This window comes from Chiloscyllium plagiosum, unplaced genomic scaffold, assembly GCF_037043375.1.
Source record: "Chiloscyllium plagiosum isolate Xiang-an unplaced genomic scaffold, Cpla_swu_hap1 HiC_scaffold_17, whole genome shotgun sequence".
Classification (NCBI taxonomy): domain Eukaryota; kingdom Metazoa; phylum Chordata; class Chondrichthyes; order Orectolobiformes; family Hemiscylliidae; genus Chiloscyllium; species Chiloscyllium plagiosum.
The window spans coordinates 4,999,789-5,025,643 of record NW_028270155.1 but is presented as its reverse complement, the minus strand read 5'-3'; the positions used below and the strand labels follow the sequence as shown (position 1 = coordinate 5,025,643).

Below are 25,855 nucleotides of genomic sequence, written 5' to 3'. Positions count from 1 at the left end.
TCCAATGTTGATTTTTTTCCCATTTTTGGAGCTCAGTCCCACCTTCTGTGCATCACCCACCGGCCCCTTTCCCATTTGGTGTCCAATAGTGGTATTATCGCCAGACTGTTAATCCAGAGACCAGGTAATGTTCTGGGAACCAGGGTTCGAATCCGCCACGGCCAATGATGGAATTTGATTTCAGTACAAATCTGGAATCAGGATTCTGACGATGACCATGAATCCATTGTCGATTGTAAGGGAAGCCCACGTGGCTTGTAAATGTCATTTAGGGAAAGGTGCTACTGTCCCTTCTCTAGTCTGGCCTACATGTGACTCCAGGCCCACAGCAATGTAGTTGATCCTTAACTGCCCTCTGGGGCAATTAGGGATGGGTCATAAATGCTGCCGAGCCAGTGATGTCCACATCCCTTGAATGAATTTTTTTTTAAAAACTGCCTGTGGAGAGAGATATACGTGGTTAATGGTTCAGATAAATGACCAACTTGAAAACGTTAACACTGTTTCTGTCTCCACAAATCCCCTCAATATGATATCAGCCCCTTTCTGAGCTGCTGCTACTAGAAATCCTATCCCCTAGTGCATTCCAAGCGTATGGCACAGTTCATTGTGACAAAGGCTGCATCTATGGATTGTCTCAAGTGTGGGGTGGAATTTAGTTGTTTTATTTCCCTGTTAATTCCACCTCCCGTCTACCCTGCCTGAAAGAGCGCACTCCCCAGGGATGTTACTAGGATTATGTTATTGGTGAATTTGTGATTAATGTTTTCACTTGTATTATCTGGTATTCTCCACTTATATTCTGGTGGGGAAATAATCCTGCTTTATTCAGGAGACATTGCTGTCGTTTTAATCATGAGTTGCATTCGCTCTCATTCATAGAGTCTCTGTTTAATTAGACTCTGATTTCAACTGATTGGCTCATGCTGTACTGAAGGACACACGTCATGGGGTGAGGTTGTCACATTGACCCCCCTTCCCCCAGTTGAATGTGACAGTCAGCTGTTATTCAGGCAAAGTGATGATGCACACGTAACGTTTGATTTGAACTATTGTGCTCTTCAGCTGTTGAGTCCACCCGGCTGGGAGGAGGGGATGGACCGGGAGACCATGGAGTCTGTCCTGACGAACATGAGTCTGGTGAGTTCTCAACTGGTCCTGCCCTTTAGGCTTTTAGACAAGATTTGGAAACCAGCCATTTCTATGTTGTCAACTGCAATCTTTTTGAATTGTGACTATGGGCGGAAACAGGTAAAGGTCTGTTTTAAAACCAAGGAATGAGGAAGGAATTCCTGCACTATTTAAAACAAGGAGCTGATTGTGAGTTGTGTTTACACTGCTGCTTCACAAGCCGTGGGGGAGGGGAGAGAAGATGGCCCAGCACTGGGATGTGGGGAGAGTGATTTAGCTGGCAACGAGTAGCTGAACTGCTTTGTGCAGATGTGACCAATCGCAGTAACAACTCTCTGATTGCCTCCTGGGCAAGTGAACAATTTGGGACTTTACTGTAGATGGAGAGAGGCCTCTGCACTGCTATGAGAGTAGATTCTGTTTCTCTCTCTCTTTCTCTCTCTGTCTCTCTCTCTCTCTGTCTGTCTCTCTGTCTGTGTCTCTCTGTTTCTCTCTCTGTCTCTCTCTCCATGTCTCTCTCTCTGTCTCTCTGTCTCTTTCCCTCTTTCTCTCTGTAGTCATAGAGATGTACAACTTCGGTCCATACCGACAAAGATATCCCAACCCAATCTAGTCCCCCCAGCCAGAACCTGGTCCACATCCCACCAAACCCTTCCTATTCATATACCCATCCAGATGCCTTTTAAATGTTGCAATTGTTGCAATCTTCCAATTCTTCCGGCAGCTCATTCCATACAAGTACCACCCTCTGAATGAAAACGTTGCCCCTTATGTCTCTTTTGTATCTTTCCCCTCTCACCCTAAACCTATGCACTCTAGTTCTAGACTCCTGCACACCAGTGAAACAACTTTGTCTATTTATCCTATCCATGTCCCTCATGACCTTATAAAACTCTATAAGGTCACCCTCAGCCTCCAACGCTCCAGGGAAAGCATCCCCAGCCTATTCAACTTCTCCCCATAGCTCAAATTCTCCAACCCTGGCAACATCCTTATAAATCTTTTCTGAACCCTTTCATCTTTCACAACATCTTTCCGATTGGAAGGAGACCAGAATTGCATGCAATATTCCAACAGTGGTTTAACCAATGTCCTGTACAGCTGCAGCATGACCTCCCAACTCCTGTACTCACTACTCTGACCAATAAAGGAAAGCATACCAAACACCTTCTTCACTATCCTATCTACCTGCGACTCCACTTTCAAGGAGCTATGAACCTGCACTCCAAGGTCTCTTGTTCAGCAACACTCCCTAGGACCTTCCCATTAAGTGTATAAGTCCTGCTAAGTTTTGCTTTCCCAAAATGCAGCACCTCACATTTAAACTGCCCCTGAATTAAACTCCATCTGCTACTTTTCAGCCCATTGGCCCATCTGATCAAGATCCCATTGTAATCTGAGATAGCCTTCTTCACTGTCCACTACACCTCCAATTTTGGTGTCATCTGCAAACTTACTAACTGTACCTCTTAAGGTCACATCCAAATTATTTATATAAATGGTGAAAAGTAGTGGACTCAGCACTGATTCTTGTGACACTCCACTGGTTATAGGCCTCTAGTCTGAAAAACAACCCTCTACCACTACCCTCTGTCTTCTACGTTCTATATCCAAATGGCTAGTTCTCCCTGTATTCCATGAGATCTAACATTGCTATCCAGTCTCCCATGGGGAATCTTGTCGAACACCTTGCTGAAGTCCATATAGATCACGTCCATCACTCTGCCCTCATCAATCCTCTTTGTTACTTCTTCAAAAAACTCAATCAAGTTTGTAACACATGATTTCCCACACACAAAGCCATGCTGACTATCCCTAATCAGTCCTTGCCTTTCCAAATACATGTACATCCTGTCCCTCAGGATTCCCTCCAACAACTTACCCACCACTGACGTCAGGCTCACTGGTCTATAGTTCCCTGGCTTGTCCTTACCACCTTTCTTAAACAGTGGCACCACGTTAGCCAACCTCCAGTCTTCCAGCACCTCACCTGTGACTATCGATGATCCAAATATCTCAGTAAGAGTGGTTAGCACTGCTGCCTCACAGCGCCAGAGACCCGGGTTCAATTCTCACCTCAGGCGACAGACTGTGTGGAGTTTGCACAATCTGCCCGTGTCTGTGTGGGTTTCCTCTCGGTGTTCCGGTTTCCTCCCACAATCCAAAAGATGTGCAGGTCAGGTGAATTTACCATGCTAAATTGCCCATAGTGTTAGACGCATTAGTCAAGGGTAAATATAGGGTAGAGGAATGGGTCTGGGTGGGTTACTCTTCAGAGGGTCGGTGTGGACTTGTTGGGCCAAAGGGCCTGTTTCCCTCTGGGGAATCTAATCTAGTCCATGCCGACCAAGTTTCCCAAGCTAAACTAGTCCCACCTTTCCGCATTGGCCCATGTCCCTCTAAACCTTTTCTATCCATGTATCTGTCCAAATGTTTATTTTAAATGATGTAACTGTACCTGCGTCCACCACTTCCTCTGTCAGCTTATTCCATAGATGAACCCCCATCTGTGTGTAAATGTTATCCCTCAGGTCCCTTTTAAATATTTAGACTCTCACTTTAAAAATATGCCCCTAGTTTTGAACCCCCCATGGGGAAAAATAAACATTTGCTGTTCACTTAATCACTGCCCCTCATAATTTTATAAACCTCAGTAAGGTCACCCCCTCAACCTCCTCCGCTCTGGTAAAAAAGACCCAGTCTATCCAGTCGATCCTTATAACCCAAACTCTCGAATCTCCTGGTAAATCTTTTCTGAACCCTCTCCAAGGTAGAAATATCCCTCCTGTAGCAGATTTGACTGAATCTAGTGCAAGGGGTTGAGGTTCTCCAGTGGTATCAGTTCTTAAACCTGATGGGTGAATAGAGTCGACACAGATCACAGGAAAGTAAACGCATCAACAAAAACATATTCATATCTAATTCCTTGGTTAGAAGACTATATCGGTAGGGCTGGGAGTGCTCGTTCCTTACTAAGATTGATTTATTGAAAGATTGCTGGTAAGTATTTATTTATGCAGCGAGACTGGAAAGCAGGGGGTTGTCAGGAAGGTAAATTCTCCATTTAAAAACTGCATTGATTAAAAGAGCATTCCTCCCATTACAGACATTGGCGTGGAGTCAGGGAGAGCTATCCAAAAGGGAACAGGTTTCTGGCCCTGGGTGTTCTTTCCCTGCTGCCTGCGAATGCCGCACTTCCCCAGTTCGTGTTTGTGAAGCTTATTGAATAGAATTCACCCCACAGCAACGTACACTGTCTAACATTTCCTCATTCATGTACAGATTAATAAAGATTTCCTGAAGACGACCATTGATGAGTATTTGGGTGACACACAGGACAAAAGCAGAATCCGAGATTTATACCTTGAGCTGTTGGGCGATGTAATTATGTTGATGCCCACTATCGAATTTGCCAGATTTCACCGAGGTACAGAATATAGGAAAAGCTTTCTCTTTCTCACCCGTCCCCTTTCCGCATTATTGATTTGCAAACTCTTCCTCTTGATTTTTCTTCAATAGTGGAATGGGGATGTCACTGGGTGGGATGTCACTGGCTGGGATGTCACTGGCGGGGATGTCACTGGCGGGGATGTCACTGGCGGGGATGTCACTGGCTGGGATGTCACTGGCTGGGATGTCACTGGCGGGGATCTCACTGGCTGGGATGTCACTGGCGGGGATGTCACTGGTGGGCATGTCACTGGCTGGGATGTCACTGGCGGGGATGTCACTGGCGGGGATGTCACTGGCGGAGATGTCACTGGCTGGGATGTCACTGGCGGGGATTGCACTGGTGGGGATGTCACTGGTGGGGATGTCACTGGCGGGGATGTCACTGGCTGGGATGTCACTGGCTGGTATGTCACTGGCGGGATTGTCACTGGCGGGGATGTCACTGGCTGGGATGTCACTGGCGGGGATGTCACTGGCTGGGATGTCACTGGCTGGGATGTCACTGGCGGAGATGTCACTGGCGGGGATGTCACTGGGGGAGATGTCACTGGCGGAGATGTCACTGGCAGGGATTGCACTGGCTGGGATGTCACTGGCGGGGATTGCACTGGTGGGGATGTCACTGGCTGGGATGTCACTGGCGGGGATGTCACTGGCGGGGATTGCACTGTGGGGATGTCACTGGCGGGGATGTCACTGGCGGGGATGTCACTGGCTGGGATGTCACTGGGTGGGATGTCACTGGCGGGATTGTCACTGGCGGGGATGTCACTGGCAGGGATGTCACTGGCTGGGATGTCACTGGCTGGGATGTCACCGGCGGGGATGTCACCGGCGGGTTGTCACTGGCTGGGATGTCACTGGCGGGATTGTCACTGGCGGGGATGTCACTGGCGGGTTATGTCACTGGCGGGTTATGTCACTGGCGGGGATGTCACTGGCTGGGATGTCACTGGCGGGGATGTCACTGGCTGGGATGTCACTGGCGGGGATGTCACTGGCGGGGATGTCACTGGTGGGGATGTCACTGGTGGGGATGTCACCGGCGGGGATGTCACCGGCGGGGATGTCACTGGCTGGGATGTCACTGGCGGGGATGTCACTGGTGGGGATGTCACTGGCGGGGATGTCACTGGTGGGGATGTCACTGGTGGGGATGTCACTGGTGGGGATGTCACCGGCGGGGATGTCACTGGCGGGGGTTATGTCACTGGCTGGGATGTCACTGGCTGGGATGTCACTGGTGGGGATGTCACCGGCGGGGATGTCACTGGCGGGGGTTATGTCACTGGCTGGGATGTCACTGGCTGGGATGTCACTGGTGGGGATGTCACTGGCTGGGATGTCACTGGCGGGGATGTCACTGGTGGGGATGTCACTGGCTGGGATGTCACTGGCGGGATTGTCACTGGCGGGGATATCACTGGCGGGTTATATCACTGGCGGGGATGTCACTGGCGGGGATTTCACTGGCGGGGATGTCACTGTCAGGGATATCACTGGCTGGGATGTCACTGGCTGGGATGTCACTGGCTGGCCGCCATTTGTTGCCCAATTCCTGATTATCTTTTGAGAAGGTGGTGGTGAGCCGCTATCTTGAACCATTGCAGTCCACATGCTGTATCTGAGACCCACCGTGCTGTTAGGAAGGCAGTTCTAGGATAAAGACCCAGCAACACAGTAGGAACTGTGATATAATTCCCGGTCAGGGTGGAGAGTGGTTTGGAAGGGAAACTGCTGGTGGTGGTGTTTCCTTTGTATCTGCTGCCCTGTCCTTCTGTAGAGGCCATAGGTTGGGAAGGTGCTGTTATTGGAGATTTGGAGAGTTACTGCAGTGACTCTTGTAGATGGTGTACACTGCTTCACCAGTGCATCATTGTGAAGGGAGTGAATGGTAAAGGTGGTGGATGAGCTCCTGATCAAGCAGGCTGCTTTGTCCTGGATGATATGACCATATTGTGTGTTGTTGGAGCAGCACACCCTGACTCTGACTTCCTACCATTGCCCTTTTCTTGAGCACCACCACAACCCCCCCAATCCCCTCAAATCAAAGAGGATAAGGCAGTACAGGGCATTAACCCTATCCAGTCCACTACTGAATCACCTCCACTGACTCCCAGACCCAGAGTAAAACCCATTCTGAGTTGGGACTGCCCCTTTCCAGCTTTCTGGAACCTATCCCAGTTTCTAAATCCTAACTCCAGTGGGACCTGCATTGGCCAATGAAGACTTGGGACTCCAGCTCAGTGACACCAATGTTAGGGAGAGGGGGGTTATCAACTGAGGTTCCTGCTCCTGAAAGAGAGAGAGAGAGACTCCTCTGTTACTTATCTTTGCTCTCAGGACAACAGTCTCAGTTTCTTGAGCCTCTCAGTATGATTTAAGAGATTGATCTCTCTGTTTGCTCTTTGCAGATGCTGGGAACACAGTCTTCCTGTACGAGTTTCAGCACAGACCCAGTGTATACGGAAACATCCGGCCTGACTTTGTCAAGTCCGACCATGGAGATGATATTGGATTTGTGTTTGGTGCTCCATTTTGGAACAACGATGTTAAAGTATTAGGTGAGAATATCCCCTGGGTTTTACCAGGTGTATTTTGCTACATTTTGAAGTCCTGCTTGACCAGCTGAGTATGGTCTCCAATCTCACGGACACCAGGCAGAGGGTTTAACGAGCATCATCTGTGGTTCAGTAATTCCCTGGAGAAACCTTCCAACAAGAAATGCAAGTCCTAAATGAAAATACTGCACATGCTGGAAATCTGAAATAAAAACTAAAATATTAAGGAAACAGCAGCTGTGGAGAAACAGAGAGAGAGAGAGAGAGAGACAGTGTTAACATTTCAGGACAATAACCATTCTTCAGTCAGTGCTGTTTTCATGAAGGATCATGGTGACCTGTTTGTTGAACTCAGCAGAAAAGCTGCATAATCTTTGACCAGGTCTTTTGTTTTAGTAGTTTGTAAAGTCCAATTTTTGAGTAACCTGCAGCAACTTTCTTTGGGGGTTAAACTAAAAAATGGTTCCTGCTGTGTTTGAACTGGGGGGCATTCGTGTCACAACACATGCACACGCACAGAAGCATACACAGAAGAAAGAAGAGAAAAAGTTCAAAGAGGTTACAGGTAAGGATAATTTAAAACTCAGTGGTATGACCATTCATTCACATCATTTTGACTGAGCACAGAAAATTTGTGAACAGTGAATATTGCTTTCTGGAGGCTTAACTTGCATATTCCATCTGACAGTGGTTAGAGCGTGGCAATGCAGTTTCAAACCAAATGGAGGATTTCTTCTAGAAATCCATTTTTGGAGAGGCTGAGGCAAAAGGCTGGTCTAGCTGGCAGAGAGCGAGCTTTGCTGCAGCAATACGAAACCCTGTCTGGAGCAGGTCAGGGGGTGACTTTATCCAGTTTCAGGAACAGTGCCTTAGAAAGGACATATCATCTTCAGGAAGGAAATAGGATTGATTCATCAGAATGTCGGTGGGATTGATTTATCTCAAATGGAGCAGTGTCTTACCCAAGGCACACATCACTGAGTGAAACAGAATGGGATGGAATATCTTTGGAGCTTGTATTTTGTTAATAAAGGATGGTCAAGGGGTGGAACTGCCTTTAGATGCTGAATCTCAGTGAGTGGGGGGGGGGGGGGCGGGGGATTCAATCTGAGATTGATGGAGTTTTGCTGCAGGGGGGCACAGAAGCCAAGGTGGGTGGATGGACTTACGATTCAAATCAGCCACAATCTCATTGACTGACAGAACTGGCTCGAAGGGCTGAGTGGCCACCTGCTGTTTTTTTTAAACAAGTCGCTGTTCCCTGACTTTAAGTAGCACCTGTGGAGAGAAACGGTATTAATGGTTGAGGTCAAGGTTACCTTCATCAATGCTGCCCGAACTGCTGCATCATTTTGAGCATTTTTAATGTTTATTTTAAATTTGCAGTAACCACAACCAATATCCCAACATTTCAGTGTCACTGAGAAGGTGTCATTGTGAGGATATCACTGGACTAGGAGGGACCCAGGCTAATGCTTTGCAGACAAGGGTTCAAATCCCACCACAGTACTTAATCAAATTAAAATCTGAACATTGAAAGATATTCTCAATAGTTATGACATTGAGACCATCTGTTCACTCATGAAATCTGATGTCCTTCTCTGGTCTGGCCAATATGTGACTCCAGACCCACAGCAAGATGGTTGACTTTTAACAGCCCTCAGAAATGGCCTCACAAGATACTCAGTTCAAGGGCAATTCGGGATGGACAGGTGTTGGCCCGGTCAGTGACACCCACATCCTGTAAAAGTTTAACATCTATTGAGAGGGCAGCAACATTGTGGGTCTATTTCCAGCAATGGGACTGCCGCAGTTCCAGAAGGCAGCTCGCCATCCCTTTCTCAAGGGGCAACTAGGGACGGGCAATAACTGCTGACCCCGCCAATCAGACCCACATCCCAGAAATGAATTTTAAAATGAGTCGGTATTTCTTGTTGATGATTCTCTGTCAGAGCTGGATAACTGCAGCATGTTTAATCTCCTAATAATTACCTGTGTGTGTTGTGACCTCTCCTGCAGTAAATGTCACCGAAGAGGAGTTGGCTCTGAGCAGAACAGTGATGTCCTACTGGGCTAACTTTGCAAAGAGAGGGTAAGTTGTATCTCAGTGTGGCACAGAACAGGCTGGGGGTCTACTCTCTGGAAAAGAAAAGACTAAGGGGTGACCCATTAGAGGTCTTTAACATTACAAAGAAGTTGAATAGGGTGGATCTGGTGAAGGTTCTGTTGCTTGACTAGCAATTCAGTGATGTGAAGGCATGTCCAAATTAAATACATTTAGAATTTAAAACTAGTTTCCATAAAAATTACCCTGAATCAATTATTTTCTTTTTATCGTAACGTAATGATGATTTCAGGAACAACATTTCTCCTATATACTTGCAAAGGATAATTTCTCATTCTTCTAAACTGTGGGGGGGGTAGAAGTATGGGATGAGGGATGTCAATGATGTGGATAGACTGGAGCAGCTGGGATTGTGCTGCTTACAGAGAGAAAGCTGAGAGGAGATCTAATCACGGTGTTCAAAATCCGGACAGATTAAAGAGAGAGGAACTGTTCCCATTGGTAAAAGAATCAAGAACAAGAGCGTCAAGATTTAAAGAATAAAAGAAGCAAAAATGAAATGCAGACAAATTCTCAGCCAGCGAGTGGTTGGGATCTGGAACTCACTGTCTGAGTGTGTGTGGTGAAGGCAGCTTCAACTGACACTTTCAAAAGGGACGGTTATTTGGCAAGGAAGAATGAACAGGGTTATGGGAGATAGCAGGAGATGGTCCTCTGGGCGATGCTCATTCAGAGAGATGGGGCAGGCATGATGGATTCAGGGATTCTGAGTGGCTAGCATGTGGAATGCATAGCCTGACAGGGAGTTTGCAGAGGGGAAGGAGATTAACAGAGGGAGGGGAAGTAAATTGCAGGGGAAATCTATAGAAAGCGAGTGGAACTAGTCAAAATGGTCTTTCAGCTGGCCTGGGTTCAGAGAGGTGGGTTGTAGCATAGCTTCCTGTCTGGCATCTTAAAGACTTGGATTGATGGGCCAAACCGATCCTGGGTCCCATGTCAGTAATGTGTGAAATTGTCTTGGTTACAGCAATCCCAACGGGGAAGGGCTGGTATTGTGGCCACTGTATGATCATGATGAAGGATACATGCAGCTGGACCTGAAGCAACAGGCCGGGAGCAAGCTGAAGGAACACCGCGTCCAATTCCACCTCGAGCTACAGAAACAAGAAAGAAAGAAGAGTGAGCAGAATGTCAAAGCTGCTGGCCACCAGCGATCAGAGCTCTAACAATCCCATAATCAGCTGTTACCATAAGCCATAGGAGCAGCAATAGGCCATTCAGCCCATCGGGTCTGCTCCATCAGTCAGTGAGATCACAGCTGATCTAATAATCATCAACTCTCTTTCCTGCCCTTTCCCCATAACCCTTATCCCTTCCTGATTAATAATCTGTCCAACTCAGACTTATTAATGAGCAAGTGTCAACAGCCCCCTGTGGGAAAGAATTCCATAGATTCACTCCCCTCTGAGAGAAGAAATTCCTCCTGATCCCTCTGTTAAATGTGTGACGCCTTGTTCTGGGATTTTACTTTCTCATCCTAGACTCTCCCACAAGGAAAAGGCCCCTCTCTGTATCTAACCTGTCCATTCTCCTAAGAATCCTGTCTGTTTCAATTGGGTCATCTCTTATTATTCTAATTTCCAATGATTGCAGGCCCAACCTGCTCGACCTGTCCACATAAGACAGTCCCTTTAAACCCAGGATCAGCCGAGTGAACTTTCTCTGGATTGCCTCCAGTGGCAATCCTCCCAGAATAAGGGACCAGAAACCTTTCATAGTATACCAGCTGTGGTCTGACTAGTGCCTTGTGTCGCTTTAACCAAACCTTCCCTGTTTTAACATTACATTCGCATTGAAATAAAGGCCAACTTCCTATTTGCCTCACCTGTAACCCACTGAACATAGAACCTAGCCCTTTGTGATTTATGCATGATAACTCTCAAATTCCTCTGTTCTGGCGTCTTTCCCCATTTAAACAATGTTCAATTCCCTGTTCTTCCTACCAAAGAGCATAACTTCTCATTTCCATACATTATATTCAATCTGCGAAGATTTGCACACTCACTTAACCCCTCTGCAGATTTTTGTGTCAATCTTTCCACTCTTCAGATTCACTGTCAAGATCACAGAGTTGTAATTCATTCTTAAACTCTCCTTTTTTCTGTTTCTCCCTCCGATGATATTTTTATTTTTCCAACGTTTGTTTCGCCTTGTCCTCGCCTGACTGTGTAAATCCAGGGGATGTAGGTGTTGGCCCGTGAGTCACGACGCTGTGTCAGTGCAGCCCATTCTAGTGGGAACTGTGGGAATCATGTGAGATGGCCTACACCAGTCTCCAGGCAACAGAACATCACCACCCAGTTTATGACTGAGGGTGGAAGGGGGCTGACACAGGATTCCCAGCCAGTGGTGGCATGATGTTAATGAGCCAATTGGAACCCAGTATCCCAGTGCCCACTGCAATTCACTGTTGACTGATGATGTACCAGGAAACTGCCTCACAGCCTCCAAGAGGCCACTCAGCAAACTGGGCCTTCCAACAGCTTCCTATCAGGCAGCCCATGGGAAGGGAGAGGCTGCTGAAAGTCCTGCTCTGCTCTTGCTCTGACTCCATTCCGCCCCCCCACCTTCTTCCCCTGACCCACTCCCCATGTCCCCCATGAGGCTTGTTTCCCTCATTGATCCCAGGCCCAGTGGGTGCAGTATCTGCCACTGCTTCATTGGTTAGAGTTTTTAAAAAACTGCAGATTTTGGAATCCAAAGTAGACAGGCAGGAGGCTGGAAGTACACAGCAAGGCAGGTAGCATCAGGAGGTGGAGACATCAATGTTTCAGGTGTAACCCTTCAGGACTGGGGGTGGGTTTAGGGTGCAGATAAAGGGGGTGGCAGGGACAGGGTGGTGAAGTGGGGATAGGTGAAGGCAGTTAGAGAGTATGACCTAGCTGGTCAATGGGAGGAATGAATCTGGTTGGTGGAAGGGAGGGGGAGAGGCTGGGAAGGGAGTCAGGGGATGGGAAGGGAAATTATTTGAAATTGGAGAACTCAATGTTGGATGGTCATACCAGAAAGGGAGTGGGAAGGGAATTAAAACAGGTGACAACTGGGAGGTCAGGTTGACCCCTGCGGGCCCGGCTGAGATGCTCGTCGAACCGTTCCCTAATTTACATTTGGTCTCCCTGATGTAGAGAAGACCACATCGGGAGCAGCTGATGCAGTAAACTCGGTTGGAGGAGAGGCAGGTGAACCACTGTCTCACCTGGAAGGACTGTTTGGGCTCGGAATGGAGCTGAGGGGGTTGGGATACTGACAAGTTTCACATCTTTTCTGGTTGCAGGGGAAGGTTCCTGGGGGTTGATGGGAGAGTGGCGCAAACCAAGGACTGTCGAAGGGAACAGTCCTTGTGGAGGGCAGGGAGGGGGAGGTGTGCTTGGTGTGGGGTTGAGTTGGAGTTGGCAGAAGTGTTTAAGGATGATGTGTTGGATGCAGAGACTGGTGGGATGGTAGGTGAGGACAAGGGGAACTCTGACTTTATTGCGTTTGAAGAGGGGGTGGGTTTAGAGCAGTGGAGCAGGGAATGGAGGGGGTGTGGTGGAGGACTGTCTGTATGATTGTGGGGGAAAGCACGTTGTTCGAAATAGGTGGACCTCTGGGATGCTTGGGAGTGGAATGTCTCCTCATCTGAGCAGAAACGGTGGAGGTGGAGGAATTGGGAGAACGTGATGGAGGTCTTGCAGGATACTGGGTGGGAGGAGGTGTAGTCCAGGCAGTCTGTGGGAGTCTGGGGTTTATAGTAAACATCCGTCTGGAGACTGTCGTCGGAGATGGAAATGGTGAGGTCAAGAAAGGGGAGGAAGGTACCAGAGATGGACCGAGTGAATTTGAGGGTGGAGTGGAAGTTGTGGGTGAAGTTGATGAACTGCTCCAGTTCAGCCTGGGTGGAGGATGCAGCACCGATACAGTCATTGATATAATGGCAGAAGAGGTGGGGCACAGTGAATGTGTAGGGATTGAAGAGGGACTGTTCGATATAGCCAACAAAGAGGCAGGTGTAGCTGGGGCCTATCTGAGCCCATGGCCACCCCCTGGATTTGGAGGAAATGGGAGGAGTTAAAGGAAAAGTTGTTGAGGGTGAGGACTGGTTCGGTGAGGTGGAGGAGGGTATTGGTGGAGGGGGACTGGATGGGTCTGTTGGAAAGGAAGAAGTGGAGGGCCTGGAGGCCGTCTTTGTGGGGTACGAACATGTATAAGGACCACACGTCCATAGTGAAGATAAAGCGCTGGGGCCAGGGAACTGGAAGTTAGTGAAGAGGTGAAGGGTGTGGCTGGTGTCGTGGATGTAGGTGGGAACGGCCTGAAGCAAGGGGGTGAGGATGGAGTCAAGGTCGGTCGGGCTCGGTGTGGCAGGAGCATGCTGAGACAATGAACTGGCTGGAGCAGTTGGGCTTGTGGATCTTGGGGAGCAGATAGAACCAGACAATGCAGGCCTGAGGGGGTCTATCAGATTGGAGGTGGTGGAGGGGAGATCACCAGAGGCAATGAAGGCACGGACTGTGCAAATGATTTTGGTTTGATGGGTCACAGTGGGGTTGTGGTCAAGGGGGAGGTAGGACATGGAGTCGGAGAGCTGGCGCTCAGCCTGTGCAATATAGAGGTCTGCCCTAGAGACTCCCACTGCCCCGACTTTGTCAGCGGGTTTGACTGAGAAACGGGGGTTGGTGCAGAGAGAGTGAGGTTGGAGTTGGTTTGGGGGGGGCGCAGAATTGAGGCAGCAGATGTCACGTCGGCAGTCAGCAATGAAGAGGCCTAGGGCGCGCTGACATCAATGTGAACCTGTCAGCCTCTGTTTGGCCAGTAGTCCTCAGTGGGTGGGACTTTGGCCACCAGGATCCTGAGGCCAAGGAGTGGCTGATGGCGGAGGCATGAGGGAATAGTTGACCTGCACCTGGGCTTGTTGATGCCCTCAAGGGACTAATTAAGGATGTTGTCCAGCTGCTGTAGGGGAGGGAGGTAGGCCCATGTGGAATTGGAGAAGGATTGGAGAGCCACCTTTGAAGACCCTTTGAGCCCTTCTGAGGTCTAATCCCATCCTTGCAAGATAATCTTCCAACCACTGTCTTCCCCTCCACCCCCCGATACCCTGTTCCCTGCAAAGTCATTGCCCCACCTCCTTCACTGACAGCCTCAATCCAGACATACCTGAGACCCTCAATTATGGGGATTACCTGTAGTTCCAACTGCTCCTGGCTGGCGCTGCTGGGACTATGGAGCTGCCAGAAACTCTCCAAGGGGGACTCTGCGCCACAAAAGGGAGTCTTTGGGATTGTGGGAGCCTTTCCTGTCTTCGTTCAGGCCCAGACATTGTAGCCAGGAGACTACAGCATCCTGTAAAAACAGGCCATAGAGTGAGAGAAATCTTTGTGACACTGTAGGAGGCACCTCAGCCCATTGAGTCCATGCTGGCTCTCTGACATCAGTGTAGTGGCAGCAAACCTTTTGTACAGTTTTCACTGAGCAAGTGCAGTTCACACCCTGTGAGTAATCAGTTCGAGTGGTGAGTAAATTATTGAATGAATGATCCAGTGCAATGAGCGATCCAGTCAAATGTACATTGAGATCACTAATTCTGATTATTTAAGAATTTGATTTCAATACAAAATTCAGGGAAATAAAAGGTTTACAGCATTCACAGAAGTTCATTGAAGTGCATAGAATCCCTACAGTGTGGAAACAAGCGCTTTGACCCACACCGACCCTCCACAGAGTAACCCCAAGGATTGTATATTCTGAGTTGTGAGTAAAGTTGATACTCACGATTCAGGACATACAATCCTTGGGGTTAAAATCCGACATGATTTAATAAAAATTTTCACAAGAATTCACTGACAAACGAGCATGTTACCTTGCTTCCTGTTAAAAATGCCATCCCTTATTTCGAATTCCTCCGCCTCTGCTGCATCTGCACCCAGGAGGATCAGTACCACCACAGAACACCCCAGATGGCCTTCTCCTGGCCCCACCCCAGAAGGGCTCAAAGACCACAATTTCCCCTCCCATGTAGTTACGATGCCCTCCAACACATCTCTTCCACTACCTGCACCTCTACTCTTGAACCCCACCCCTCCAACTGCAAAAGGACAGAACTTCCTGGTCCTTACCTTCCACCCACAAACTTCACATACATCGTATCACCCTCCACCATTTCCGCCACCTACAAACAGGCCCCATCCCCAGGGATATATTTCCCTCCCCACCCCCCTGCACATCTGTGTTCTGGAGAGACCAATCTCTCCGCAACTCCCTTGTTAGGTCCAAACCTCATCAACCCACCCTCCAATCCCGACACCGTCCCTTGTCACCGCAAGCCCACACCTCCCTCCGCCTCACCTCCATCCAAGGCCCCAAAGGAGCCTTCCACATCCGACAGAGATTTACCTGCACTTCCACACATGTCATTTACTGTGTCCGTTGCTCTCGATGTGGTCTCCTCTACATCGGGGAGACAGGACACCAACTCGCGGACCATTTCAGAGAACATCTCTGGGACACATGCACCAAACAACCCCACTGCCCCATGGCTGAACACTTTAACTCATCCTCCCACTCCGCCAAGGACGTGCAGGTCCTGGCCTCCTCCATCACCAAACCCTAACCACCCGACGCCTGGAGGCAGAGCGCCTCATCTTCACCTTGTGACCCTCCAACAAGACGGGATCAATATGGATTTCACCAGTTTCCTCATTTCTCCACCCCAACGTATCCCAGATCCAACCTTCCTATTCAGCATCGCCCTCTTGAACTGTCCTACCTGTCCATTGTCCTTCCCACCTATCCACTCCACCCTCCACTCCGATATACCACCATTACCTCCACCTCTGTCTACGTATCACATTCCCAGCTACCTTATCCCCAGCCCAAACCCCTCTCATTAATCTCTCAACCCCTTGAGTCACAAGCCTCATCCCTGATGAAGAGCTTATGCTTCAAACATTGACTGTCCTGCTCCTCGGGTGCTGCCTGACCTGCTGTCTTTTGCAACACCACACTCTTCGACTCTGATCTCCAGCATCTGCAGCCCTCACTTTCTCCCTTTAAACTAGCATTCATGCATCCAATTATGCATTTAATTAATTTGACCAGAGACAAGTAATTAAAGATTGAAAAGGTCATTCCATATCATTTGAAGGGTGGCTAGATTTGCAACAAGATCTTCTAATATATTCATAGAGATGTACAGCATGGAAATAGATCCTTCGGTCAAACTTGTCCATGCAGACCAGATATCCTAACCTAATCTAGTCCCATTTACCAGCATTTGGCCCATGTCCCTCTAAATCCTTCCTAGTTTATACCCATCCAGATGCCTTTTAAATACTGCAATTGTACCAGCCTCCATCACTTCCTCTGGTAGATCATTCCATACACACATTACTCTCTGTATGAAAAAGTTGCCCCTTAGGTCCCTTTAATATCTTTCCCCTCTCAATCTAAACTTATGCTCTCTAGTTCTGGACTCCCCCACCTCAGGGAAAAGACTTTGTCTATTTACTCTATCCATGTCCCTCATGATTTTATAAACCTCTAAAAAGGTCACCCGTCAGCCTCCAATGCTCCAGGGAAAACAGCCACAGCCTATTCAGCCTCTCTCTATAGCTCAAAACTTCCAACCCTGGCAACATCCTTGTAAATCTTTTCTGAAACATTTCAAATTTCACAACATCCTAACAAAGAATATTACAACACAGGAACAGGCCCTTCAGCCCTCCAATCCTGTGCCAATCCAGATCCTCTATCTAAATCTGTTGCCTATTATCTAAGGATCTGTATCCCTTTGCTCCCTGCCCATTCGTGTATCTGTCTGGATACATCGTAAATGAGGCTATCGATCCTGCTCCTACCACCTCTGCTAGCAGCGTGTTCCAGTACTCACCACCCTCTGTGTGAAGAATCTTCCACACATATCTCCCTAAACCTTTCCCCTCTCACCTTGTACTCGTGACCCCTAGACTCTGGGAAAAAGCTTCTTGCTATCCACCCTGTCTATACCTCTCATGATTCTGCAGACCTCAATCAGGCCCCCCCTCAACCTCCATCTTTCTCATGAAAATAATCCTAATCTGCTCAATCTCTTTTCATAGCTAGCACCCTCCATACCAGATAACATCCTGGTGAACCTCCTCTCCATCCTCTCCAAAGCATCCACATCCTTTTGGTAATGTGGTGACCAGAACTGTACACTGTATTCCAAATGTGGCCGAACCAAAGTCCAATACAACTGTAACATGACCTGCCAACTCTTGTACTCAATAACCCGTCCGATGTAGGAAAGCATGCCGTATGCATTCTTGACCACTCTATTGACCTGCATTGCTACCTTCAGGTACAATGGACCTGAGCACTCAAATCTCTCTGTACATTAATTTTCTCCAAGACTTTTTCATTTACTTTATAGTTTGCTGTTGAATTGGATCTCCCAAAATGCATCACCTCGCATTTGCCCGAATTGAACTCCATCTGCCATTTCTCTGCTCAACTCTCCAATCTATCTATATTCTGCTGTATTCTGTGACAGTCCCCTTCACTGTCTGCTACTCCACCAATATTAGTGTCATCTGCAAACTTGCTAATCAGACAACCTATACCTTCCACCAAGCCATTTCTGTATATCACAAACAACAGTGGTCCCAGCTCCTTCCGATAGGAAGGAGAACAGAATTGCATGCAATACTCCAAAAGTGGCCTAACCGATGTCCTGTACAGTCGCAACATGACCTTCCACCTTAAAGGTGAGATAATTGAACAAAGGCAATCGACACCAAATTCAAAACAGCTGCACCCCAATCAAAATTCTTTGATTGCAACATAGTGCCTGCCAAGTTCTGAAGCCGCATGTATGAAGCACGTTCCTCAGAAAGGAGATTTGGATATGAAAAGATGGATCTCAGTAAAAGGAATCCAAGACTTTTATTTTGGTTATTCATTCACAGGATGAGGGTGTCACTGGGCCCAGCATTTATTGTCCATCCCTAATTACCCAGGGGGTAGTTAACAGTCAACCACATTGCTGTGGGTCTGGAGTCACATGTAGGCCAGACCTGGTAAGGGTGGAATTTTCCTTCCCTCAAGGACATTAGTGACCCAGATGAGGTTTTTTTCCTAAAAATTAACAATGGATTCATTGTCATCATTAGATTCCTAATTCCTGAATTTTATTGAATTCAAATTCCATCATCTGCTGCGGTCCCCAGAACATTATCTGAGTCTCGGAATTAACAGTCCAGCAATAATACCACTAGGCCATTATATCCCATGTTGGATTGTCCACTCCTGTCCTTTAAGGAAAGAACTATGGTATCATGATCCAGTCTGAACCTATTAAAAAAAAGTGCCCTGGAGTCCTCCCCATCTCTGAACTTGCACAGATGCAGTCCCTGAGCAGCTCAGGCTTCAGTGTTAATGAATCGTGTGCTTCACTGATCATGAACACACAGCACTTAGGTTCAGCCCCTGCTTGTTTAACTTTCTTGTTTCTGAAGCCAACCTCACACAATAACTTGGAGAGATTTGTGGAGCAGCATCTTGCCTGTCAGTTGGATGTCCAGTCCCATGAAGTGGGAGTATAAAGGGTTGTTTGAAATGAAAGCAAGAAGCAAAATTTGAAAGTTGTGTTTGAAAGCCAAGTCAGGCTTTGCAACTGACACATAATCTGAAGGAATTTCAGTTGAAAGTGAGAGGCTTTGGGTTGTAATTGAGAAATGGATTCAATCCTGCATCCTAATGAAAGGAGCATTGTTTGAACATAAACCCTCAGAATAACATGTTGTGGGTCAGGCTGACACCTCATCAATGCTGTCACCACTGAGTGTTTTGCTTTGTATATGGACATTACTCTGTGCCAGAAAATTATGACCATCACTAACATTGTTTAATCCTCAAATTAGTTTATTTTGTATTTTCAAACGCTACATTCTAGTTTGGACAGTTCACTGCTACCAATTCTCTTTTGGCACTATTTTATTAACCAAACAAACAAATTAAACTGGGTAAATTGACATTTCTCAGGGGCACTGTAATTGAAACTTAGAATTTTAAAGTAACCTTATCAAATTTAAATTAAAATATCATTTTCTTCTCCTTTCTCTGTGCTGAGTGTAAGGATCTATCTAAACAGAAGAGGCATCTTAAGAATAGTTTATTACTAAGGACTCCTGGGAGCTGTACAGAATATGTCTGCTCCTTTTGGGTCCTCACACAACGCTTGATTACATGCAAGCTGAGATGGCTCACCACATGACGCTTAGCATGAACTCCTGCAGAACCTTGACATTATACAAAGGTTTGTGTCTAAAACATGCTAAATACACAAGAAAGAAAAGTCTGCATTTCTGTATCACCTTTAGGGATGACTGAACAAGCTGGTGAAATGTGTTTAAATGTAACTTCCTGTGATGCAGCAGCCATTTTGTACATAGCAAGGTCTAGCACACCCTGACGCAATGGTGACTGGGTAACTGTGATGAAAGATAAGTACTGGCCCAGGACACACAGGGTAACTGATCTGGATCCCTTCCGCATCATGACCATGGATCTTCTGTGCCCACCCAAGAAGGTAGAAGCAGCTTCAGTGACTGACTCACCTGAAAGGCAGCACCTCTGACAGCATGGTACTCCTTCATTCCTGTTGTGGAAGTGTCGCGTTTTGTGATCACCATGTGGATGGGGGATTGGATTCGGGATTTTCTGAGGGGGGCATGCTCCCTATAGCATCTGAAAATGTGTTGCTGGAAAAGCGCAGCAGGTCAGGCAGCATCCAAGGGGCAGGAGAATCGACATTTTGGGCATGAGCCCTTCTTCAGGAATGAGGAAAGTGTGCCCAGCAGGCTAAGATAAAAGGTGGGGAGGAGGGACTTGGGGGAGGGGCATTGGAAATGCGATAGGTGGAAGGAGATTAAGATGAGGGTGATAGGCCAGAGTGGGGGTGGGGGCAGAGAGGTCAGGAAGAAGATTGCAGGTTAGGAAGGTGGTGCTGAGTTCGAGGGTTGGGACTGAGACAAGGTGGGGGGAGGGGAAATGAGGAAATTGGAGAAGTCTGAGTCCATCCCTTGTGGTTGGAGGGTTCCTAGGCGGAAGATGAGGCGCTCTTCCTCCAGCCGTCATGTTGCTATGGTCTGGCGATGGAGGAGTCCAAGGACCTGCATGTCCTTGGTGGAGTAGGAGGAGGAGTTGAAGTGTTGAGCCACGGGGTGGTTGGGTTGGTTGGTCTGGGTGTCCCAGAGGTGTTCTCTGAAACGTTCCGCAAGTAGGCGGCCTGTTTCCCCAATATAGAGGAGGCCACATCGGGTGCAGCGGATGCAGTAAATGATGTGTGTGGAGGTGCAGGTGAATTTGTGACGGATATGGAAGGATCCCTTGGGGCCTTGGAGGGAAGTAAGGGGGGAGGTGTGGGCGCAAGTTTTGCATTTCTTGCGGTTGCAGGGGAAGGTGACGGGAGTGGAGGTTGGGTTGGTGGGGATGTGGACCTGACGAGAAAGTCATGGAGGGAGTGGTCTTTTCGGAATGCTGATAGGGGAGGGGAGGGGAGGGAAGTGTATCCCTGGTGGTGGGGTCCGTTTGGAGGTGGCGGAAATGACGACGGATGATACGATGTATATGGAGGTTGGTGGGATGGTAGGTGAGGACCAGTGGGATTCTGTCCTGGTGGCGATTGGAGGGACGGGGCTCAAGGGCGGAGGAGCGGGAAGTGGAGGAGATGCGGTGGAGGGCATCGTCGATCATGTCTGGGGGGAAATTGCGGTCTTTGAAGAAGGAGGCCATCTGGGTTGTACAGTATTGGAACTGGTCCTCCTGGGAGCAGATGTGGTGGAGACGAAGGAAATGGGAATATGGGATGGCATTTTTACTGGGGGCAGGGTGGGAGGAGGTGTAGTCTAGGTAGCTGTGGGAGTCGGTCAGTTTATAGTAAATGTCCGTGTTGATTTGGTCACCCGAGATAGAAATGAAGAGGTCTAGGAAGAGGAGGGAGGAATCTGAGACTGTCCAGGTAAATTTGAGGTTGGGGTGGAAGGTGTTGGTAAAGTGGATGAACTGTTTAACCTCCTCATGGGAGCATGAGGCAGCGCCGATGCAGTCATCGATGTAGCGGAGGAAAAGGTAGGGTTGGTGCCAGTGTAGCTACGGAAGATGGACTGTTCCACATATCCTACAAAGAGGCAGGCATAGCTGGAGCCCATGCAGGTGCCCATGGCTACTCCTTTGGTTTGGAGGAAGTGGGAGGATTGGAAAGAGAAGTTGTTCAGAGTGAGGACCAGACATGATCGACGATGCTCTCCACTGCATCTCCTCCACTTCCCGCTCCTCCGCCCTTGAGCCCCGTCCCTCCAATCACCACCAGGACAGAACCCCACTGGTCCTCATCTACCACCCCACCAACCTCCATAAACCTCCTCGTATCATCCGTCGTCATTTCCGCCACCTCTAAACGGACTCCACCACCAGGGATATATTTCCCTCCCCTCATCTATCAGTGTTCCGAAAAGACCACTCCCTCCGTGACTCCCTCGTCAGGTCCACACCCCCCACCAACCCAACCTCCACTCCCGGCACCTTCCCCTGCAACCGCAAGAAATGCAAAACTTGCGCCCACACCTCCCCCCTTACTTCCCTCCAAGGCCCCAAGGGATCGTTCCATATCCCCCACAAATTCACCTGCACCTCCACACACATCATTTACTGCATCCGCTGCACCCGATCTGGCCTCCTCTATATTGGGGAGACAGGCTGTCTACTTGCGGAACGTTTCAGAGAACACCTCTGGGACACCCGGACCAACCAACCCAACCACCCCGTGGCTCAACACTTCAACTCCCCCTCCCACTCCACCAAGGACATGCAGGTCCTTGGACTCCTCCATCGCCAGACCATAGCAACACGACGGTTGGAGGAAGAGCGCCTCATCTTCCGCCTAGGAACCCTCCAACCACAAGAGATGAACTCAGATTTCTCCAGTTTCCTCATTTCCCCTCCCCCAACCTTGTCTCAGTCCCAACCCTCGAACTCAGCACCACCTTCCTAACCTGCAATCTTCTTCCTGACCTCTCCGCCCCCCACCCCCACTCCAGCTTATCACCCTCATCTTAACCTCCTTCCACCTATCGCATTTCCAACGCCCCTCCCCCAAGTCCCTCCTCCCTACCTTTTATCTTAGCCTGCTGGGCGCACTTTCCTCATTCCTGAAGAAGGGCTCATGCCAGAAATGTCCATTCTCCTGCTCATTGTGTCTAATGGATTTCAAAGGGTTAAATTATGACACCAGGGCAGTCCAACTTGGCTTGTGTAACCTTGAGTTCAAAAGCTGTAGTGATTGTAACAAGAGGGTTAGTCCTGATGAAGGGCTTATGCCCGAAACGTTGACTCTCCTGCTCTTCGGATGCTGCCTGACCTACTGTGCTTTTCCAACACCACACACCCTCGACTCTGATCTCCAGCATCTGCACTCCTAACTTTCTCCTAACAAGGGGGTTAGTCAGGTGGCCCTCATATGAGTTCCCTAATTGGGTTTTTACCTCATCCAATAAGGGAGCCCTGGCTGACAGATGTAAACAGGAGGGTCAGAGGTTCTGCTCACTCTGAGAGCTGACTGCGGGAGCTGGGTCTGTGTCAAAGACTCTTCATGTGTAAATAAAGGGGGACTTGGTGACAGGATACCCACCTCTGGGGAGTTATTTCATGAATCTTTGGAATTACATAGTCCAGAAACTTATGGATCATTGGGATTATCTACTCAGGGAGTTGTGAATGCCCTCCCACTGAGTGTATTCAAGACTGAGAGAGACAAATTACTGGTGTCAAAAAGAAACAAGTGTGTAAAAAATAAACAGGAGGGTCAGAAGTTCTGTTCACTCTGAGAGCTGGCTCTGAGGGAGCTGGGTCTGCATCAGACACTCTCCATGGGTAAATAAAGGGGGACTTGGTGATGGGATACCAGCCTCTGGGGAGTTATTTCAAAGATGGGACCCCTTCCTGACGTGTTCCGTTGTTGAGAACTGTTGATGTGTGCCGATAGACAAATGCATCGCTCTGTGGGTTGGATTGTGCAATGGGGAAGGGGTAATCTCAAAGGTTCCCTGATATAAGTCCATTCCAAAGCACAAGGACAAGAAACTGGAATGTAACTCCCATCAAGCAATGAATACAGCCCCACCCTAACCAACCACCCTGGTTTGGGCAGGAATGGAGGTCCCACTGAAGGTCGCGATGGCCCCCTGGCTAATGAGCTGGTGGAATATTCCTCAAACTTTGTTTCATTATCTTTGCAATGGGATAGAGATCATAATGTCATCAGACAAGTGGACTATGGGAGTGGGAGATTAAATAGTAAATTTAGTCAAAAGACCATATTCATTTGTTGAAGGTAGAAAGAGCTTTACTCTGTATCTAACATTGTGCTGTCTCTGTCCTGGGAGTGTTTGATAGGGGACAGTGTCGAGGAAGTTTTACTGTGTATCTACCCTGTGCTGTCTCTGTCCTGGGAGTGTTTGATAGGGGACAGTGTCGAGGAAGTTTTACTGTGTATCTACCCTGTGCTGTCTCTGTCCTGGGAGTGTTTGATGGGGACAGTGTTGAAAGCTTTATTCTGTGTCTTGCTGCTGCTTCAGGCAGTGTAAGAGTTAAGTTTTTGAGAAGTCAGTGACAGAAACAACATTCCTGCTGTGGGAGTGTGTCTGGTGAAGAGGCCATTGTTTGAAATCATTCAGGCCTCGGGTCAGTGATCATATTGGTCATTCATTAAACAGCGAGCAGATCCAGTCAGTTTGTTCATAGTGAACGTGGATCTCCAGGAGTCTGTGCTGGGCCCTGAGCGACATTCCTGTATCACACACTGAACGGAGAAATGGCCTGGCGCTGGTTCTTTGTCCTGCTCACTGTATGCTTGGCTACTTTGTGGAAGAAGTCCTCAGTCACAGTCAAGTGTTGGAAAGGTGAGAGCAAGAACACATTGCAAGAATTTCCATGTCTGTCAGACTTTCCGTGACCTGTCACATCCCACGCTGTCTCTGCTTGGCTTTCTGTCCAAGAGTTATATGGTAAATACAAGTTGGTAGGTGCCAGTCTAAGGGCTCGTTGCCTGCTGGATGTGGGTGAGGGGATTCAGAACTTCTGATGTTGCACTGCCAACTAAGGCAGTGGTTTTGGTGTGTTTTGTAAGCAGGAGATAGAACATAGAACATAGAACAATACAGCACAGAACAGGCCCTTCGGCCCACGATGTTGTGCCGAACATTTGTCCTAGCTTAAGCATCCATCCATGTACCTATCCAATTGCCGCTTAAAGGTCACCAAAGATTCTGACTCTACCACTCCCACAGGCAGCGCATTCCATGTCCCCACCACTCTCTGGGTAAAGAACCTACCCCTGACATCTCCCCTATACCTTCCACCCTTCACCTTAAATTTATGTCCCCTTGTAACACTCTGTTGTACCCGGGGAAAAAGTTTCTGACTGTCTACTCTATCTATTTCTCTGATCATCTTATAAACCTCTATCAAGTCACCCCTCATCCTTCGCTGTTCCAACGAGAAAAGGCCTAGCACTCTCAACCTATCCTCGTACGACCTATTCCCTATTCCAGGCAACATCCTGGTAAATCTTCTTTGCACCCTCTCCAAAGCTTCCACATCTTTCCTAAAGTGAGGCGACCAGAACTGCACACAGTACTCCAAATGTGGCCTAACCAAAGTCCTGTACAGTTGCAACATCACTTCACGACTCTTGAATTCAATCCCTCTGCTAATGAACGCTAATACACCATAGGCCTTCTTACAAGCTCTATCCACCTGAGTGGCAACTTTCAAAGATCTATGAACATAGACCCCAAGATCCCTCTGTTCCTCCACCTCACTAAGAACCCTACCGTTAACCCTGTATTCCGCATTCTTATTTGTCTTTCCAAAATGGACAACCTCACACTTGACAGGGTTGAACTCCATCTGCCACTCCTCAGCCCAGCTCTGCATCATATCGAAGTCCCTTTGCAGCCGACAACAGTCCTCCTCACTATCCACAACTCCACCAATCTTCATATCATCTGCAAATTTACTGACCCACCCTTCGACTCCCTCATCCAAGTCATTAATAAAAATTACAAACAGCAGAGGACCCAGTACTGATCCCTGCGGAACTCCATTTGTAAGTGGGCTCCAGGCTGAATATTTACCATCTATCACCACTCTCTGACTTCGACCGGTTAGCCAGTTTTCTATCCAATTGGCCAAATTTCCTTCTATCCCATGCCTCCTGACTTTCCGCATAAGCCTACCATGGGGAACCTTATCAAATGCCTTACTAAAATCCATGTATGCTATATCCACTGCTCTACCCTCAACCACATGCTTAGTCACCTCCTCAAAGAATTCAATAAGACTTGTAAGGCAAGACCTACCCCTCACAAATCCGTGCTGGCTGTCCCTAATCAAGCAGTGTCTTTCCAGATACTCATAAATCCTAACCCTCAGTACCCTTTCCATTACTTTGCCTACCATCGAAGTAAGACTAACTGGCCTGTAATTCCCGGGGTTATCCCTATTCCCTTTTTTGAACAGGGGCACAACATTAGCCACTCTCCAGTCCCCTGGTACCACCCCCGTTGAC

At 48.1% G+C, this 25,855-nt stretch overlaps 1 protein-coding gene across 2 annotated transcripts in view; it reads left to right on the top strand.

Moving 5' to 3' along the window:
- LOC122558202 (cocaine esterase-like) overlaps positions 1 to 25,855 on the top strand; it is a 145,417-nt gene that overhangs the window by 67,301 nt on the left and 52,261 nt on the right. The window contains exons 21-25 of one of the 2 annotated variants that reach the window (XM_087995697.1): positions 1,066 to 1,140; positions 4,414 to 4,558; positions 6,999 to 7,148; positions 9,165 to 9,237; positions 10,238 to 10,389. In XM_087995697.1, coding sequence (XP_087851823.1) covers positions 1,066 to 1,140; positions 4,414 to 4,558; positions 6,999 to 7,148; positions 9,165 to 9,237; positions 10,238 to 10,389 — 595 coding nt within the window. Of the gene's footprint in view, positions 1 to 1,065; positions 1,141 to 4,413; positions 4,559 to 6,998; positions 7,149 to 9,164; positions 9,238 to 10,237; positions 10,390 to 23,984; positions 24,186 to 25,855 lie in introns of those variants that run through there. The other variant, XM_043706527.2, reaches the window with a different exon arrangement.